Genomic DNA, 19,321 nt, shown 5'->3' with positions numbered 1-19,321 from the left:
AGCATTGAGAAAATCTGTGGCATTGGATCAATACTAAGATCTGCACAGAAAGTTATTAAATCGACATAAGTTCAGTGATATGCCTGCAATATCTTCAGAGCGATATTTTTATTATGGTGGGGCGAAGCATCCCCCCAGTTAGGATTGCTCAACGCTGATTGCGTAACATTAACCGAGACCACACTTCGCGAAAACGAAGTCTGCTGATTTTTGCAACAAAGAAAGTCGCAAGCAACAACCGCCACCTTAGGCCAAGCTGATGCGCGGTCAGCTAGTGGGTGACAGCCCATAAATGACATGATGTGCATCGCTTCGGTAGGGACGGTTCAAAATTTATTCGATTCTTCAACATACATACCCGATCCCTTCCTCTTGCTTTCCAGGAAACTGCTTCCAATCTGCTATATCACTGCAATTGATTTAAAAGCAATCTAGTCCCAGTTTCACCATGAGGGTGAAGCAATGAATGAGATAGGAGCAATTGTAATGTTATACGCAGTAAGGAAAGCAGCAAATTTCTTTAAGTTCAGATCCCGCGTAGCTCTGTAAAACGCAGGCATAAGGAATACGGCCGCCCCAAGGAGCAAAGTGGTTTTCGGGTCGTCAGTCGCCTCAACGCGAAGTAGGCGGTGAGACCACAGAGCATACTATTGTGAGCATTATGAGAGGGAACGGGCGATGCGGGGCATATAGCTTGGTATCGGACGTTGTCCGATTTATGGCCGCGACTGAAAGAAATAGCTTGAAACGGGCGCCAGAACTGCACTAAACGTTCGCACGTCCACCTTGTTAGTGCTGATACAAAACGGCACCTGATTGCGCGTCACCGGCACTTAGTGGCGATAAGGCGGAAAAACAAAGCAAACTGCGGCGATCGTGGTTCATCTGTTCATCCGTGTGTGTGTGTGTGTGTTTCACGACACGTGAGAAGCGCACGTGTCCATAAAACCACACGCGTAAAGGGAGTGGCGACAGTACACGGGAAATTGTGGCTCTTTCCCCCTAATTTTAAAAGCGACATCCGATTGCCGATCGAATCGGGCTTCGATCGAGGCTATACGCCACGCTGTCACGTGTTTCGTCATAGTACTTTTATAGTATACGGGTAGGAGCGATAAACTGATATCTGTCGAGATAACGCGTGCGCATGCACGTCGCCTTGCCCTTTCGATCGAAGCACGCAGCTGCTGCTCGTGCGACGCAGTCCCCTCTTCCCGCCCCCGGCGCCCCTCCATGCTCTTTCAGCTTACGAAGAAGAGCCTTCTGGTGCGTTTATTTTCCGTTCGAGCTGCACACGTCTGCGCGTTCGCTAGCTTTCAATCGCACTTACAGAACACATCGCGTGTGGGCGATGGTGTTCATTTAGACTTTAAATAGAACATGACGGCGACGGCGACGACAAAAACACGCCTCCAGTGTTTGTGTAATTGTCTGTGCAATATTACAAAAATAAGTCACAAGGGTTGATGTTCATTGTGGTCCACTGGGACGTTGTTAGAGTTGAGACCTCTGGCAACCGAGTGACAGCATCTGCTGCAAGGAATACATATATATTTACCACTTGCATTCTCTCTTTCTTTCCTTTTTTTTTGCCACGCACACACAATGACGAGCTCGTACAATCGAAGCGCATGCATTCTGCCTAGATGGCGCAGAGCCCACTTAAAGAAGAAAGAAGGAAGGAAGACGCGGGCAAGTGTCGGAGCAGCCGTCCTCGGTGTCCCGTAATGTGCATCGTCCGCTTAGCGAAGGGATTACCTTATCCTCGCTTCGCCACGCCCGGTCGTCCACCTTAATCGGTAAACACCTGCTGGCCGCAAAGGGAGGACGTGCAAATCTTTCGGCTTAGTCCCGTCTCGCCAAGTCTGGCCTCGGGATTATGGGCCCGTTCGAGAGAGCGTCCGTCACTGTTTCGCAATGCTGAGATTTTGGTTGATGTTCCGATTGAGGGCATGATGCCTCAGGCTCTACTAATTACCAGAAAATGAGAGGATTTATTGATTAATTGATTAATTGATTGACTGATTACATTCAATCACGCGGTTTATTTCAGCCATTTATTCTTCAACCACTTACTAGGACGTTATCGCGAATATATAGCAAACCCTAAAGAAGACACCTTTATAATATGATAGCTGTGGGAAAGATTACGAACATTCCCGACCACCTAGTGGTTTTAAACGAGCATCCGAAGCCCTTCATGCGATCAGTATATATACTGCACTCAGCCTGTACATTCTATCCAAACTATGGCAAATACAGTCCAGTAGCTATATTTTTAAATCAAATATGAAAAGCCATGTTTCTACACGAATTCAAGCATTTCTGCAAGTAGGGGGCATATTGTATGTAGCTAAATAGACGCTTGCGGATATGATCACTGAACAAAACGAAAATATTATAGGCCCCATCACGGATATTACGGGGCAGCACCCAGCCATATAGGCTCTTGCTAGAAACATTGCAATAATTAAACCCACGAGTTCTTTCTTTCTGCTTTAGCGCGAAACGCTCACGAGCGAAATTATAGCGACTGGCTATAGCCCTTACACCGAAAGAATGTGCGGATAGGTATTCGTACAGAACTGACTAATTAGTTGTAGTGTGGACTTCACGCGAGCATTTCGTCTCAACTAGCCCGGCAACGTGCCTTAGCAAAGTCTCAGCAGACTAATTGCCTCCATTGATTCGGAGCTTCGTGACGTGGCGGAGCTGACGGCCACTCCCGGCTGTACGTCCTACGTCGATTTTAATAAGGACTGTCGCTTAGCTACACTCTTAACTCTTTTTTTCGTCGTTATTAGTCCAGCATTGCGTAAAATTCCTGCCCTGATTTGAGCGGCCCTGCAGGAAACGTTCTTGCAATCGGTTTGATGAAATTTTTTTCGTGCTACTGGCATAAGGCATTAGCCCTCCACTCAGCTTCAATCACAGAGCCATTATACTTTATGACATCACTGGTAAATTCTCTTCAGGCCTAATTGCCTGGATTAATTTTTCGCTAAGCCTAACCAGTCGCGCGGATTTCTCCTCGGGGACTTAGCAATTGTTCTTTTCTTTAGGTTTTTGCTCAGTGCCCATCGAATGAAGTAGCGGCGCGGGAAAAATCTTTATCTCCCGGTGTGGAGGGCTAGTTTATTGCTAGGCACAAAAAAGGCAGGTGCCGAACTATTTCGATGTTGGAATTGGTGAACTTAGGTCGTCAAAGTGCTCCTTGAATATGGAAGTTTAGATCATTCTTACTCTTAAAAAAAAGGCGGACACCGGATGAACTAGATGTTGCTCTAAGAGAAAAGTATGAGAATTCCTCGTTGCTATAACTTAATGGTTTTACTATATGAAAGTGAAGATGTTGGTGTGATTCTACGTCAGGTACATGTAGCAAGTCTGTTGTTGTTAAACAAGCTTGATGCACAGAAGTTCTGGTTTATAATATTTCAGCTGCTTGATCTTTCCACGTTGTGCAGTGAAAAAAAAACATAATGATTGTTCAAGAATGAAAACTAGAGAAAAACATAGCGAGTAAAGCAAATTATGAAAAGAACATGGCAATGAAGGTAGTGTTGGCTATAACACTGACCAACTATCGGCTATCTGCTCTTAAAAGCTTTGTTTTCGTTCAGTAGGAAGCCAATGGTTTAGCTGTCTGCCTGAACATTCCCGATTTTAGGCTACAGTTGGCAAAGCCCAGAATATTTAGCCTAACCACTTTTACAACATCATATTATTTCGTCTAAATTGAAAGCTTTATTTGTCTACCGACTTCTGTGTGCGTGAGCTATTGAGCCAGCAAGCAACAGCTCCATTTGCGAAGTATTATTTTTTTCATAGAGTGTATTTTCTTTCAATAAATGCTGACAATCCGGGCCAAAATTTCGGGTCAGGAATTCCGCCAAGCCGCTTTCTAGCAGCTCGGCGGAATTTTTGCATGCTTTTCGCTGTGAAATTGTACGTCTCGTATAACGGGGAACCATTGAAAGTGTATGCAAATACTTCGAGCATTTCAGTCTAACACAAATAGTTGTAGAATGTTGAGCTGTTCGGTCGGTTACTTCTAAAAGCTTTCGTGTCAATAAAAAATTCAGTTGGAAGTATACGCTTGTCTCGTGTGTTTCCTTTTCATGGCTGTCTTTTTTTTTTCGTGTGGGTATAATTTTATAATTAGGTATGTACAATCAACTATGCCAGTCAACTTCTTTATTAATCTAGAAAAGAGTGGTAATAAATTGAGGCAAACTGGAGTGATGGAAGGAAGGGAGCAGACAAAGGGAGAAGGTAAGAAGCTTAACCAGAAACCCATCCGGTTGGCTACCCTATACACTGGGGGATTAGGGAAGGGAACAAGAAAGAGGGAGGAGAAGGAAAAGAAAAAGGGAGATACGCACAGTAAATTCACTGCAGCGTGTAGAACTTCACCGCAAGTCAGAGGCGTTCACACACAAACTCGTCGTCCTCAAAAAGCATGAGGGCTTTCACTGCCCTTAGGGCTGTCGAGAGATGTGGACGGCGCGGTAATAGTAGCTGCACCGAAAGTGGCCGATCATCCAGTCGCCTTCCCGTTGTAGTAATCAAGATGGCTGGTAAGAAGAAGGCATCGCTTTAAAAGACGTATAGTGGCGAAAACGAATGGCTCCATTAGCCGTTCCACTCTGATACTAGCGTCCGGTGACAAGAACTTTGCTGTCGCTGTGTTCAGGCCGGAAATTACTCGGAAGAGTCACTTCATTGGGAACTTTCGGAAAGCATGGTTAGAAGGGGGTACACACAACGCTGCAGCACGGCGTGGCTGAGAATTAACGACGCTTCCAGCTGTGGTCTTGGGCGCCAACTGGAGAAACTCGCAAAGTTGCGCACTTCCACTGTTCCCGCCTCTTAGTGGCTTATTTTGTATGCAAAATTTCAGGTTTTTCAATGACGTTGTTCTGTCCTCCTCAATATGCCAACTATCGCAATCATGCCTTCTCGAGAAGCTACTGAAGGAAATGTTCTTACACACACACACACACACACACACACACACACACACACACACACACACACACACAAACAAACAAACAAACAAAATAAAGGAGGGGTGGCGGGCAGACAAGTTGTCTTCTACTTATTGTGGCATACCAGGAGCTTCTGTACAGAAAACGAGAAATTGTTCTTATATATATATATATATATATATATATATATATATATATATATATATATATATATATATATATATATATATATATATATATATATATTACATACTTTGGGAAAACGGAATTTTTCTATCGCGAATGAAGTCAGCGTCGGACGTATAAGAATCACCAGACAAAAAAAAAAAAGTGCATATCCCCGCTGCTTTGGAAGGCAGCGCGGAATTCGTATTGCTAACCTATTTTAAAATGCGCAAACAACTTGTACTGCACAGTTATAACAAGTACGGCTACAAATTGCTGGGAAATTTTGTTTTCTCAGACCTGAAGGTCTCTTGAAGGGACACTAAGAGAAAATTCGACTTGGTTTAGAAACACAAACTGCACTCTGAGAGCTTTAATGCCGTCATTTTCAGTATCATAGGTTAATTATTATAGGATAAATCAAAGGCGTAAGTTTCATTCCTAAATTTCGTGCCGATATCTCCTCGTGTGGCGTAAAAAAATCTTCAAACTTTATTTTTCGTAATTTTTTGACATTTACTCAACAAAACTTTCCGAAACGTCGTATGCTAAGTGCATGGCACCCACGGACGACAATTTACTTCATTTGTGTTTCATTTTTATGGATTAGAAGTTATGTAGAACCCAGTAGACGCCTTCGAAGTCTTCGACGTCCGGTTGTTTGGGGTGGCAATCTCAAGGGGGCGTCTTCACCCACATTTTATTTTTCGCGCGTTTTCTCGTCGTCTCGCGCGGTAAGAGTGGTGTTTCTGGAATTTTTCTCCAGGCGTTAACCCGGAGCGCTATTTTCAAACATTCGTCCAAGCGTTATCTCCATTCCAATATTCGTGGGTCGCGAAAATGGGGTTTCATTCCGACGTCATTTCAATTCTGCAGTGGCAAGTCCGCAACTCTGACACGAATCAATACGTCGATCTAAGCCAGCACGTCAGAGCTTCGAACTAACACTCGCGCTACAGTGTGCTGCTGTAGCCCAGATGCTTCAAGCAGCAGTGTAGTCACACACTCCTCTCTTCTTTTCCCGTTCCAACGCACAAGGTAGCCACTGGATGCTTTTCTTTGATAAACCTTCCAGTCTTTCCTTTACCTTGGATGAGAACGGCATAAAGTTGACCATATCCTAACGCATGCTTGGCTACCTTGTAGTGGGAACAAAGGAAAAGGTGAATAAAAGATGAAAAGACAGAGAGATAGAGTATTATACTTCTAGGCAGTCTAGCATAGTGTTCTCGTTCGTTGCTCTCTTCTGTTTTGCTGAACTGTACGGGTGAATCTCTCACAGCACGTCTCGAACTACGAGCTTTCCGTATGTGGAAGTCTTTTTTTTTTACCGCTGCAAACAGCAAACTGTTTCCGCGAAACAAGAGAAAAGAAGCGAATAGGAGACCTTTGAACAGTCAAGAACAGTTAAACCATACATTGTCCTTCTCTATTCTGCTAAATTGCACGAGGAATTCTCTCACAATACATCTCCAAGTACTAGCTTTCCCAACCCTATAGGCACATGATTTCGTTCACCTAAGCAAACGTTAAGCCTTCTTTAGGGAGCAATAACGGTGAAGAAATAAAGGCACATAAGTAATACGCTGCCATGCATTGTCTGTTAATTCCTCAGTCACGTTCTTTTTCGCTTCGTTACAGAAAGAGTTGATCAAATTACCACGGAAACTGAATTATCCTTCATGCATGGGAATGCACTCACTTTGACGAGCTGCCGCTTTTTCTTTTACGTTCTCTCAATCTGCAGGCGGCCGAGAAGGGAAACCTACGCGAGTTCGAGCGTCTCTTCACGGCCGACGAGAAGCGCCTCCAGTTTCGCGACAGCCGAGGCCGGGCCGCCGTTCACCACGCTGCGGCTCACAACCGGGTCAACATCCTCGACTTCATCCTCAAGCACGATGGCGGTGAGCGACTTCTCCCTCGCTGCTTGGGAGGCATTCATTTTGGGGAGGTTAGCTTGACGCACACCTGCACAGGCAACAGGCGGCAGAGGTATAAAAAAGCTGTAAGACGCAGAATGACAAATGAGGGAGCAGGTTGGTTTGGAGGAGTAGGAAGAGACAGCTGGAAGGGTAGGGAGGATGGTCAGTTCTCAGACCGGCCAGCTACCCCCATTTGTTGTTCTGTTCTGTTTTGACTGTTTTGCTGTGGAGAAGTTGAGGTGCATATTGCCTCTGCTACTCCATATCACAAAGTTCTGCAGCGAAAAAAAAAGGATAATACAGAACGGTACCCAAAAATTAACAGCTACCCGGCTGATGAAGGGAGTAAGTGGAATAAAATATTATACAAAATAAGTATTACAAGGACAACAAAAAGACGAGAAAAGGAAAAAAAAGAATGTTGGCTTTAGTTCATATTTGTGACAGGGCAGCGCTATACCACAAACATACAACGAACGAGACGAGCATTTTCGATAGCTTACAATGATAAAGCAATGAGTACGTTACTTTAGCGCTGCAAACTATAAAAATTGAACCATTACCAACTGTACCCGGGTTTTCTCCTTGAACGAGAAGAATCCAAGCAATATGCTCTAGTCTCAACTAAAGTTCTTCAGTGAAAACTATGTACACTGTGTCTCTTCACTTTCTCGGTTTCACATATATATTATCCCCCCGTTCTGACGCCATCTGGACCCTCAAACTTGTGACGTTCTTCATGACTGATTAAGATTGCACATTAAAAATATTTCAAGTGAATAAAAAAGTACAGCACATGTCCTGTCACCTGGTGTATTATTTGTGTGGCGCTGCTCTACCACAATCATCAAGAATGAAGTACCAGAGACAGGCTGGCCGACATTTTGATAGGCTAACCTAACTTGTGTAGGTCACCCTAAAGTGTTAGTTTTAAAAGGTTTAGTCGATGACGTCTTGTCACGTGATGTGGCTGTTGACATTTACCATCTGCGAAATAGGAGAAAGATGACAAACAAGCAGGAAGGCCAGACATGCGTCAATATTTACAGTAGAATGTCCCATGCCCGAGATCTAGCATCTAGTACTATGAAGTTGTCAGTATGCGAATGAACCAACTTTTTTATATTAAGGTATAAATGTTGGGATTTAACGTTGAAAATCAACGGCGTAATTATGAGAGGTGATGTAGTGAGGGGCTTCGCAGTGTTCGACCACCTGAGTTTTTTTAACGTGCACATAAAAATATGCCCGCGAACCTAAATCGCATTTCTTCCTTTTTTTTCCGCCGAAGTGCTTCGAACATAGACATTTGTTTAACCTTACGCAGATTTTTTTTCTATTCTTAGTTGTTTCAAGTTATTTGGATTTTTCCTCCAGCCTAGCACAGCAACCCAGATGTGAAAGAAAAAAGTGGATAGAAAATGAACCGGTTCATATCGCGTCTGGGAGATCACAGTGAAGTAACAAGATTCTAGTGACACTAAGATATTAAAAAAATCTAGTGTTAAAGTGTGACTGGGATTTCGGCCTAAGACAAATGGAAGAAGAAAAATACAATGAAGAACGCAATCGCAAGAAAAGAAAGGAAATACGAAGTAAAATAGAAATAGAAAAGGGGAAAAGCAACTCTTGTGCTAAATGTTTTCGCACTTTTTTTTTCTTTTTGCGTGTAACAAGTATCGACCACGACAACTCATGATGTGACGTCAGCAACTAATCATTTTATATGTAACACACAAAGGAGGACAAGACGCCTATTACTAGTAGATTAGGCAACAATGTCCGGAATGATGACTTTTATCTTCTTGTTTAAAAAGAATGCCTATCACCCCGCTCGGCTCTTCAGTATTCTAAGTCCGAAAGTTGCACGCTATGCTATGATGTCGAACAGTATGATACGGCAGCATGTTGTGCCTTGTTGTGGTACGTCATGTTATGCTATGGCGTGGTGTGGTGTTCTCACATTCTGCAAAAGAAACTATTCGATTGCGGAAGAAAATTTGGGTTTAAAGTTTGTTCTTTGCACCTTCACCAGCCTCAAACGTCTGTGACAACCCAGAGGGTGGGGGAACAGGAAATCAGTGAGGTTTAACTAAATGATAGTACCCGGCATGCTAAAGTACCACAACTACCCAGCACCATGATTTGTGACAGCGATGCGTAAGAAAAAAAAAGTATTTTATTAAGTGGGTCTACATGCATTGTTTTCATCGTAAGTGTCTGCTGATTCCGCGGAATGCATGAGCCAGCGTGTCAAGCTCCGAGCCACCTAGCAACACGCACTGACCGTGGCGTTCCTACCTCCAGAAACTTGTTCCAAGTAGAACAGCGCGTGGAAACCATCTAAATCTGCACACGGCCGTTTCGCAACCAGTTCACGTGCTGCCTTTTAAAATATATAGCTAGGACCACGGTCCCAACACAGAGCAGATGGCCGCTACGTAAACAAATCGTAGAGGAAGTGCTGACGTGACCCTCGGCCTTAAGGGAATTTTCTTGAGAAGGTTTCTAAAGACTACGAGCGATACTTGAAAGCTTCACTAGTCTTCTAACTATTCAGGGATTTTTTAAGGTTATGTAACAGGGCAGTCAACATTGCCGATGCTTTTAGCTTGATTCGAAAGCCACATTGGAAAGTTTTGTCATAACATAGGCCGACGCACCGCAGTGACATCTAATCATCTGCTAACGTGTACCAACAATGGCGTGAGCTACTAACTTAAGAGGATGCATGCTTTCAAGGTCGAATAACGTTGAAGTACAGGTTAGGGAGGAACGAGCTTACCATTAGTCGAGCACGATGCTTTAGCACGATACACGATACTTCACTTTTTCACAATACCTTAGGTGCTAAGCTATCCACGGTGGGTGTCTTCCTACATTTTACGTTGAAAGATCAGTCTGTGAGCAGCATCATGTCAGGCAGCAACGCACGCATATACGTTCGAGAGGTGTGTAATGCCACAACAATCGGACTCACATTGCCACTTTATGTAGCTGTATTCATACAACTCTAATATTTATTTGCAATGGAAGATTCGAATGAAGTTCTTCTTCTCCAAGTGAAGCAGTCACATTCCAATGGCAGATCGAGAGCAACCACAGATTAAAGAGTGCGCCATGGAGCAAGGGCTCGTGCTTCACTGAAATCGGTGGATTCAACCGGATGTTCCTGCGACGTATTCTGCGTGCCTGCCTGTCATACCGGCACTGCCCGACGTCTACAGTCGCGGGCAGCCGTGTACAACGAGCAGAATGATTCGCACCCTCTCACGCCCCCTGGTTGGATGTCCGTGTACCAACTGCTCCCACCGAGGCCAATGGCAGGTTTGGCGAAAGCAATGCTACTCGGATCTACGCACTGCCATCGCGATCCCGCTCGTGATGTGCCATTGGAATTCAGCGTAAGATAACATCACGTCAGGAACAACTAAAGAAGGCAAAGACGTTGCAAAGTTACGCACACGCATACGCACAGCATTCCGGTGGGCTGACACAACAGGTTTTACACTCACCTTTCCATTAAAACGTCCCAGCTATTTATAAAGCTTGCATGCACTCTCGGGCAAAAAATAATGCGACACTGGGAAGTTGCTTCTATTTTTCCTACTGGTTTTCAACATGAGTTGACAGTCTTTTGCAATTTTCTAAGAATTCATCACTTTTCGAGGATTATGTTATCAAACTGAGCCCGGTAGCTGTTACTAACAGCTGCTCGAGATGCTTCTCGGAGTGAAATAAGCTTCGCTCACCGAAGCTCAACTTCGATAAAATGCTTCCGAAGCATTTTGAAGCGTGTCGTAGACTTCAATTTCCTGTTTCAGCAATATCAATATAGACGACCCCCCGGATTTCCAGAACACATGCTGCTTTTAACTTGCTCGGAAAAGGTTGATCACTCTTGCCCAACTCGGTTAACTTCGCAGTGATTACCGGGACGGTTGTCTTTTAGGCCATAAAGGTAATGCACCCGGATGGGATTACGTAGCATCAAGACGTTGAAGCCAACGTTGACCAATGCGAGGTGCCCTTATTACTAAAGCTCCACGTGCGCGTCTCAGGACTTCAATGCCGTTAAGAAAGCACTTTTGTAAGTTACAGGGTTGTTGGACCCGATGAAGCTATTCATCTCATCGTAGCGTTGTAATCCCCGCTCAGTTTTGAAACGAAATGTATCAAATTCCTCTAAGCATCACACGTATCGCGCTTACAGATCGGGAAGTCATGTTGCAATTTATGGAGGAAGAGGAACAAAAGGAAATACCTGCATAAGGGTGGTATTCTAGATATTGACGTAAATTCAGATGAAAAGCAAAGTTCGGAAGTTCATGTAGTGTTCTATAGTAAGAAAATGCGATGAAATTTACAAATAAAAGTGCTGGCACACTTACTTTTCTTTTCTTTTTGATGACACTAACATTTGTGATAAGAGTTGACTGAACTACACCAAACGTCCAGTGCTATTACATAGTTGCTCTGTTAAAACGAGAACTGTTGATTTTCCGAAATTCTGAACTTGTGATGTGTATTTACTGTAGTCGTTCTTAATTCTTTTTTTTTCATTTTAATATTTCAACAACTAAGAGGAAAGGTGTTGCAGTTGCCAATAAATGATGGCAACTGCTTCATATAGTTTTGATTTCAATAACAAAAGCTCAATAATAAAATTTTTCGTGCAGTCCATGCAAACAGGTGGTTAGACAAAATTGTGGGAGAAGGGAGACTGCAGCCTTTATAGAACCGACTAGCATTGCCTTGTTAAAAGTGTAGTCACTTCTGGGATATGTTTGTCTGTTTACAATACATAGGCTAACTATAGCAATTATATTGACGTGATAAACAATCACCTGGAGAAATACGGGCTTACGTCCTACCTCAGGGAAATACGATTACTGTTTCAAAAACAAGGGGCTTGTTCTGTCACCTAAGGCAAGGTGGCTCATACCCGCGGGTAAGAATGGCTACACTCTAAATTATAAAGGGAAATGTAAATGCTACGCAACGCCAAAAGATAACTAACACAACGCTATGCAAATAATCAATCAAATAGGCAAAGAGAACTAAGAAAACCAGAAGAAAAAGGCTGTAGAATTATTTGTAAAGGCATATATACTGCAAGTTTATATTTTTTTCTGTAATTCAGTACCAAGCTATTCGGCGAATTATTTTCTGATGTAAAAGAATAACCCATGGAAAAAGCTCTGACAAGCCAGCGCAAGACACTCGAAAGAAATGATGTGTTGTTTATATTCGTGCATTTTAAGAACTAGCCATAAGCCACGTCTTCCGCTATGAAAACTAAGTAAGCATAAAAAAGTTTGTAGCTCCAAATTCTTTGGACCAACATTGCGGCTTTAGTGTTTTCGTTGGATCTGCCAAACGTTTGGTAGAGGCCATATAGTTAGGCTTCGTTGCACAAACGCTTGCTTAGGCCATTTCAGGGATCCCAGTGAGAATTTCGCTTAGGGTTATTGCGGAACATTCACTTCGGTCGCACTTTCAAAGGAAGACATTGAAAAAGCTATATATCTGAATGCGTGTATCTGTAGTACCTTACTTCAAGAGTAAAAAGTCCACGTTTTAGAGAAGTTTTGTCGTTTTTTATTTTATGTTTTTTTAGCTTTGGCTTGCATACAAAACCTTCGTACAGCGAAGTCTAGCGTAAGATCTTCCGGATATGCTGCTCGACAACCTACGCGTTTGCTTGATTACCATGGCGTTTTTATTATTATTATTATGTTAGCATTCGCTGTTAACGAACCCGCATTGGCCAAGGCCATTTTTGGTAAAAGCGCATTATTTTAATATATAGTGCCCAAACTAAACCTAACAAAAAAGTCAAACTGAACATAAGACATCCCACTACACATCTTTGCAAGAGAGACTCCCATCGCGAAGCATTACTATGAAACTCGAAATTGGATTTTCTTCCGCATCCAGTGGAGTCGAGCGCGTTCAAAGGGTGCTCTGAAAGAAACTGTTGACGTCAGAGATGCTTCCGCATGCAGAAGTTGCGGCTTAAAATAAACAAGCTAAATGTAAGTTATACACAAGACTAGATAAACCAGAAAATAATGATAGACGAAGAAATGATAAGATAAACTCATACAAAGGAAGAGCTAAACGTCAATACACTATAAGCTAAATGAAGATTACTGACCTTGGCAAAGAAATAATGAAATAACCAAAGGATATTGAGTTACACAAACGAAGACGTTTTACACACAAAAAGAACAAGATAGACTTGCACAGGATAAATTAGAAAAAAGCGAATCAGCTACACTCCAAATCAAGTTAGTAAAACAATAAAATAAGGCAAAAAAGAAGACATTATATTAACAAAAAGAAGACGAAGTATTCGAACCAATACGTTTAAACTGAAAACAATAGCGTAAGCTCGCAGAAGAAACGTCTACCATAATGAACAAGCCATACTCAGAAAAAGAACACGATAACCGTGCAAAGAATAAGTAAGGATAACTTAGGCAAGAATAGAATAATCTAGACTCACGCAAGTAATGAGACAAAATGAATAATCTAACTGAAGAATGGAATGTCGTAAGGAGGAAAAAAGTTCGGTCAGCATAAATATATTAAGCTGAAAAAAATAGGCTACTCTAAGAAAAAGAGCAAGATAGGCATGAAAACATTAACATAAATTCACGAAAGGGAAGTCCAACACGAAAGCACAAGGTTCAGCTCACTTGGTCGATTCTGTTTCCTTGGGTTTTAGACTCGGTTCTGTTTGTGTTGAAGGAAACAAATAAAACTGGCACCGCTTTGCCCTTAACGCTGCACGACTCGGCGAAACAACACTCAGTTAGAGTCGCATGGGCCGACCAACCTCATTTATTGAGAGCACGATAGGATATTATGAGGACGAATCAACGTTCACTGTGCTGCGATTGCATTTGCCTTTTTTGCCTTGCTCGGCAAGACGCCGCCGTTTGGGCCGTGGTGGGTGCGCACGAGGTAAGTTCGCACAATGTTTCACGCAAACACTGTATTTGTAAACACCATCGGGATTTCTTCTTTCCTTGTTTTGCTTATAACGAGAAGGTGAATCGGCAAGTGGATGCTTTCGAAAGTGATATTTAGCCGAGTCTGGTGAGATAGAGTTGAATGTTCTTTAGAAGCCTACTTAGGGTTGACTACGCCACAACGGGTAACGAATTCACCCACGCTTTTCCATCTAACCCGGTCCTGTGTTGGTGCAGGCACAATATCACCGTAAACATACTAATCTTATCGGCTCACGCGACTCTCTGCATCCATCTTACGCTCTTACACTTCTGCATTTCGACATGACGCGTCCAAGTACAGACTCGAGCAAACATTTTTGTGGTTGTTTCTAATGCATCATGAAGCACGCATTTTTTTTTTTCTAATCCTGCCCTCTTCATTCGCCAACAATTCATTGTTTCTACGTTTAGAAAAAAGTGGTTAACGATTTAGAGCACTTGGTACTAGGGGAGAGCATAAGCCGTCCCGTGGGCCCCGAGACAATAACAAAACAAAACAAAACGTTATTCTATGCAAGGAACGTGGATAACGGGGCGAAGCAGTGTGCTATGAATCATCAATCGTGGCCTCCTATTTCGTTTTGGCTGCCAGCCTTTGATTTCGTGCTTGTTAACTTTTTGTTCTGTCAATAGCTTTGATTATTGATTGGTTAAATGTGTATTTTTTTCGGTGTTGTGGGCTTTTATTTGGCTTCTTTCAGTTAACAGCGTTTTGATAACCTTACTATTGTTAACAAATATTTCGGTTGCTTCATCTGCTGTAGACGTCGGGCGGCGGTTTACGGACGGAGACACAATCTGCGGTCTCAGACCCTCGAAGCCCTTCGCCCTTAAATAAAGGAACTAAATTTCGGCGTTTCACGCGGCTGATCTCCGATGTGATTACGAAGGATGCCGTATGACACCGTGGTGGACTCTTGATTAAATTGTACCCAAAATCTAGGCCCATGAGCGTGCGCATGTTTCTGCGCGTGCATTTTACCCCCATCAAGGTAGGACCACCGTGACCGGGACTCAGATCGGTGTCGTGGTAGGAGAAAAATAACGCATTGTTTGCTGTAAAGAGAGGCCGAAACATTACCCTGGAGAGCGTGCCTATACAGCCTTCCTCTTCATCAGTCGGGGAGGGAGGGGGAATATATACGTTGTTTAACGTGATTGTGCCATTCGTCACTGCACACTGGCATACCACGTTATCGTTTGGACAACTCCACGTTGGTCTGCGTTCTGCCATGCACGTGAGGCACAGCAGCGCAACACACGGACCTTTGAGCCGCAAAAGTGGTTTCCTATAAGATCCTAGGGCGCTGGGATACCCGGCGTTCAACGCGAATACTTCCGAGAATGGTGTGACGGTTTCTTCGCGAAAATAGACTGAATGGTTAATTCGAATAGTTCACAATATCAATTGGATGGTTAATTAAATTAGGACATTGTTTTGCTTGTTTCATCGCTTAGCGTCATCAGGAACCGTTCTTCTCCCTCACGTTTTTACACCACCTTGTATCTTCCTCAATACAGTGCAGACAACCGAATATTTTCTCTGGCTAACCTCTCCCCGTCTTTCTTGTATCTTCCTCTCTCTCTTCTGTGAGTGCATTTAAGCAGCATCCTACGAAATAGACGTAGCTCTCGTATCTTGCCGTTCCCTGGAAACCCGTTTCTGACGCTCGTTCTCTTTCGACGACGCAGACATGATGATGCTGGACTACGAGGACAACACTCCCCTCCACGCCGCCTGCGAGCACGAGGCGTGCGACGCCATCACGTTCCTCATCGAGAACGGGGCCAACACGAGCGTGCTCAACAAGAATGTCCAGAGCCCGCTGCACCTCAGCACCCAGCTCAACAAGGTCAAATCGCTGCAGGTAGGGCGCGACTCGCGTGGCTGCTCTCGTAATCACAGCCAAGCGTTTAGCCCTGTAAATGTGAAGAACTTCTCGTGAAAGTATACAAGTGGTGAACTGTAGTGGTTTACAGCCTTTATATGCGAATTGGATATGGGGTCGATTTTATCAACTGTTATTGGGTTCTCCCAAGACAAACGCTGTGTCTTGGGCCGCTCCCACGTCGACACTTATAGAAATCACGTGTACAGCCGCGGCCACGTCTGGGTAGAGCCCGCCAGGAACCGGTTTTCGCTCCGCGGGGCGAAACCTCGAGTCAGTTTCGAGCACTAATGTGATCAGCCTGACAGCTACGCAGCACATTCTTCTGATACAGCACTTCAGAGCGCGAAACTGCCTCGCGGTTTCCCCCCCGCAGAGCGAAAACCACCTCCTCGCGTGCTCTACACAGACGTGGCTGCGGCTACACATCATGACGACGTAAAAGGGGTGAAACTTCCTTGCACATTCCTTTTTGCAGTCCAGAAAAATGTCTGTTGTGCATACAAGTTCCCAAAGCCCCATAATCAAGGGGACGTGAGTCTCGCCTTCCCTTAAATAAAGCTGTTGGGTAACAGCTCAATGTTGCTTGTTCCATTTTCTAGACTGCTCATTCGGGTGCGTGCTGCTGTGTTCACACGGAAAAATTTAGCACAATGTACTTGCAATAATGAGATCATTAAAGCATTCGTCCCAAGAGGACAACTAACTTGTATATCCTTTGCTGTAAACATTATAGCCTCCATAATGAAGCATGATGAATAACTGAGAAGAGTGAGAAGGAACCATAGAATAGAAAAACATGAGCTTCTACCGGCCTTTCTTCGACAAGACAGCGCCAGTATATGCATGCAACTGTAACAAGGTGGCACCACTTATCTGTACGTACATTGGCTTCTAACAACTTCGATTGGGTAGTACAATGCTAATGCACGCACAAGTCACTTCAACATCAGAACAAGACCTATATGATTAAAATTCAGCTAATATTATGAGGCATTTAGGGTTCAAAAGGAGGCCCTGTAGTCTAAAATTGTAATGGTAGCCTCTTGTACAGACTGCCATGGCAGTTAACAATATATTGCAACAGCAGCCCAAGGTAGCAGTTAAGGGAAAAAGAGAACATTAGCAATACAAAATACATTATATTCACATACAATTCAATGCATTCCTTCGTTTCGTACATGTGTCAGCGCTGTATCAGCTAATAAAGGTTGCTGTAAGCTAGCGTCATTTATATCATGGCTGCCTCTGACATTCCCACGCTAATCATCTTTTATTGCAATTGAAGCACTAACGTCTGTAATAATAATGATCGTGGTGCTTTGAAAAACAGTTATTACGGGCTGTGAGTTATTCGGTTGAGGAGAAAGATAACGCACGATTTGTCCTTTCCCTCGCCCCCCTTAACCGCGTGGGACGTGGTTATCCATATTTATTTATTTTGTATTTATTCATTTGTTCAGGATACCCTTGGGGTACAGCGTACATTACAGAGGAGAACGGCAATGCACAAAAAAACAAATATAGCGAAAAATAGAGGTGCGAAAAATATTACTAATAACAACTTATAAAACACAATATTAAGCACGCATTCACACCGACGCATGTGCTCCTACACGCACACGGCAAATAATTTTAACGTTGGGGTTCACGCATGCTTCATTTCTACTATTTCTATGTGGATTACATGGTTGAAAACCCGAGAGAGATTATCTAAACGTGTTGTATTAGAAACAAGAAAAGCCCGCTTTTCTGTGCGGATGAGGATGGTGATTTCAGATTTTATAATAGGACGTTCAAGTTAGTGTGCCGTCTCGATGTAGGTGCGCAATGGCCAAGTACTAATATCCGCGAGTGTTCCGCCTATAAAAGCAGGGCTTGCAAACAAGAAAATCTGGTTAACAGCGAGCATAAACGACAAGATTCCTTATTACTCTGAACAGCTACGATCTAGTTTTATATACAGATGACGGTGCCTTTGTCTTGTTTGCTATGTTTGGTTTTTTTTTTCGTAAGACTCTTGGCGAATGTTCATGTTAAGCCCTACGTCTTGTACAACGCAACGCAACTCCTCACGAGGCCTTGCACACTCCTTACAATCTTCGGAGTTTGGTTGAGCCTTCGTCAATCCGTTTCGTCTTAGATTTTCTTTCTTTTTCATGAACAGTTTTTTTTTCAGAAACTTTTTATGAGTGCTTCGAGATTATGGATACCTCGTACATTAGAAAGCACAGCGAGGACACTACGGACAGGATGTAATCGCTCGACCAACCAAATGGTTTGACGTCAACGTTTTGTCGCTGCAGACCTCAAGGCAAACGCTATATTTAGATTCTCTATGCGCTTCCATACACTGTGGCCCACGAAGTAAACAAAAACAACTGGGATTTTACTTCGTTTGCGTATATAAAGGTCCGAACTTAGTGGGCTCTGTCCACAGGCCATTTGCTTTACGATATCGGCGTGACGTAGTAGTGGTCAAGGTCCAGTAATCCTTGAGGGTCCGTGTGGAGACGATATCCTCATACTTAAACAAATTCACCCTCGTTAAAAGCAATGTCTTGCAGTATCGTGTTTATGGCTCTGCTTTAATAAGCAAGTTGATGTCGAGAACACTAATCACTTCACTATAGCGCACCATGAGCTTATTGCATGTCACGTAGACTGAGAACATCATAGTAATATTGTAAGTACTTGCGCCTGTTCACCTGGTGAACGTTACGTATGCGATAGCGTCTCTTATACACTACTGCGCCTGTTGACCTTCTTACCTCTTAACCAACCATATGTTGCTGTATTGTAGAATTTCGTTATGTACTAAGTTTCTGCGCATGACCTTCCAGATTTCTTCAAAGTAACTTTGAAGTGGATCATGTTTTTTTTGCGTTAATTATTATAAAAGTGCTGTACTGCTAAAACGGAACGGCACATTGGTAATGTGGACACACTGAGGTCATAACGATAACGAAGGATGACGCAGACATTTTTAGTTGCCACATAATCGACAGAGGTTTAGACGCACAGATAAGGCGTCCTCTTGGCTTTTTGAAATCACGAAACAGTCACTACGTATTCGCCCCAAGTCACATTTTTCTCCATTTCACCACAAGATTCCCGTCTTTTTACCACTTATAATTATGAAATCCAGAGTTTTCACCTTTATGTACTGTGTTTTATGCCCTCACTTTACTATTGCATGTTATCCAAATATGATTGAGATAACTGTAGCAAAATTTTATTACTCGGTTCATTAAGTCTGCTGCTTGCACGTTCTTTCGCCTCCCCCCTCCTTTTTTTATGCTGTACCTTTTACAAGGAATAAACATGTCTTT

General features: G+C 43.2%; 1 protein-coding gene across 1 annotated transcript in view; it reads left to right on the top strand.

Moving 5' to 3' along the window:
* The first annotated feature begins 6,909 nt into the window (after nt 1-6,909).
* Nucleotides 6,910-19,321, top strand: part of TrpA1 (Transient receptor potential cation channel A1) — a 61,612-nt gene continuing 49,200 nt past the window's right edge. The window contains exons 1-2 of the mRNA XM_037417138.2: nt 6,910-7,060; nt 15,793-15,968. Of these exons, the coding sequence (XP_037273035.2) occupies nt 15,795-15,968 (174 nt within the window). The 5' untranslated portion in view covers nt 6,910-7,060; nt 15,793-15,794. The remainder of the gene's footprint in view (nt 7,061-15,792; nt 15,969-19,321) is intronic.

Source organism: Rhipicephalus microplus, chromosome 9 (genome assembly GCF_043290135.1).
Source record: "Rhipicephalus microplus isolate Deutch F79 chromosome 9, USDA_Rmic, whole genome shotgun sequence".
In the NCBI taxonomy this organism is placed as follows: Eukaryota; Metazoa; Arthropoda; class Arachnida; order Ixodida; family Ixodidae; genus Rhipicephalus; species Rhipicephalus microplus.
This window is presented reverse-complemented; position numbering and strand designations above follow the sequence as displayed.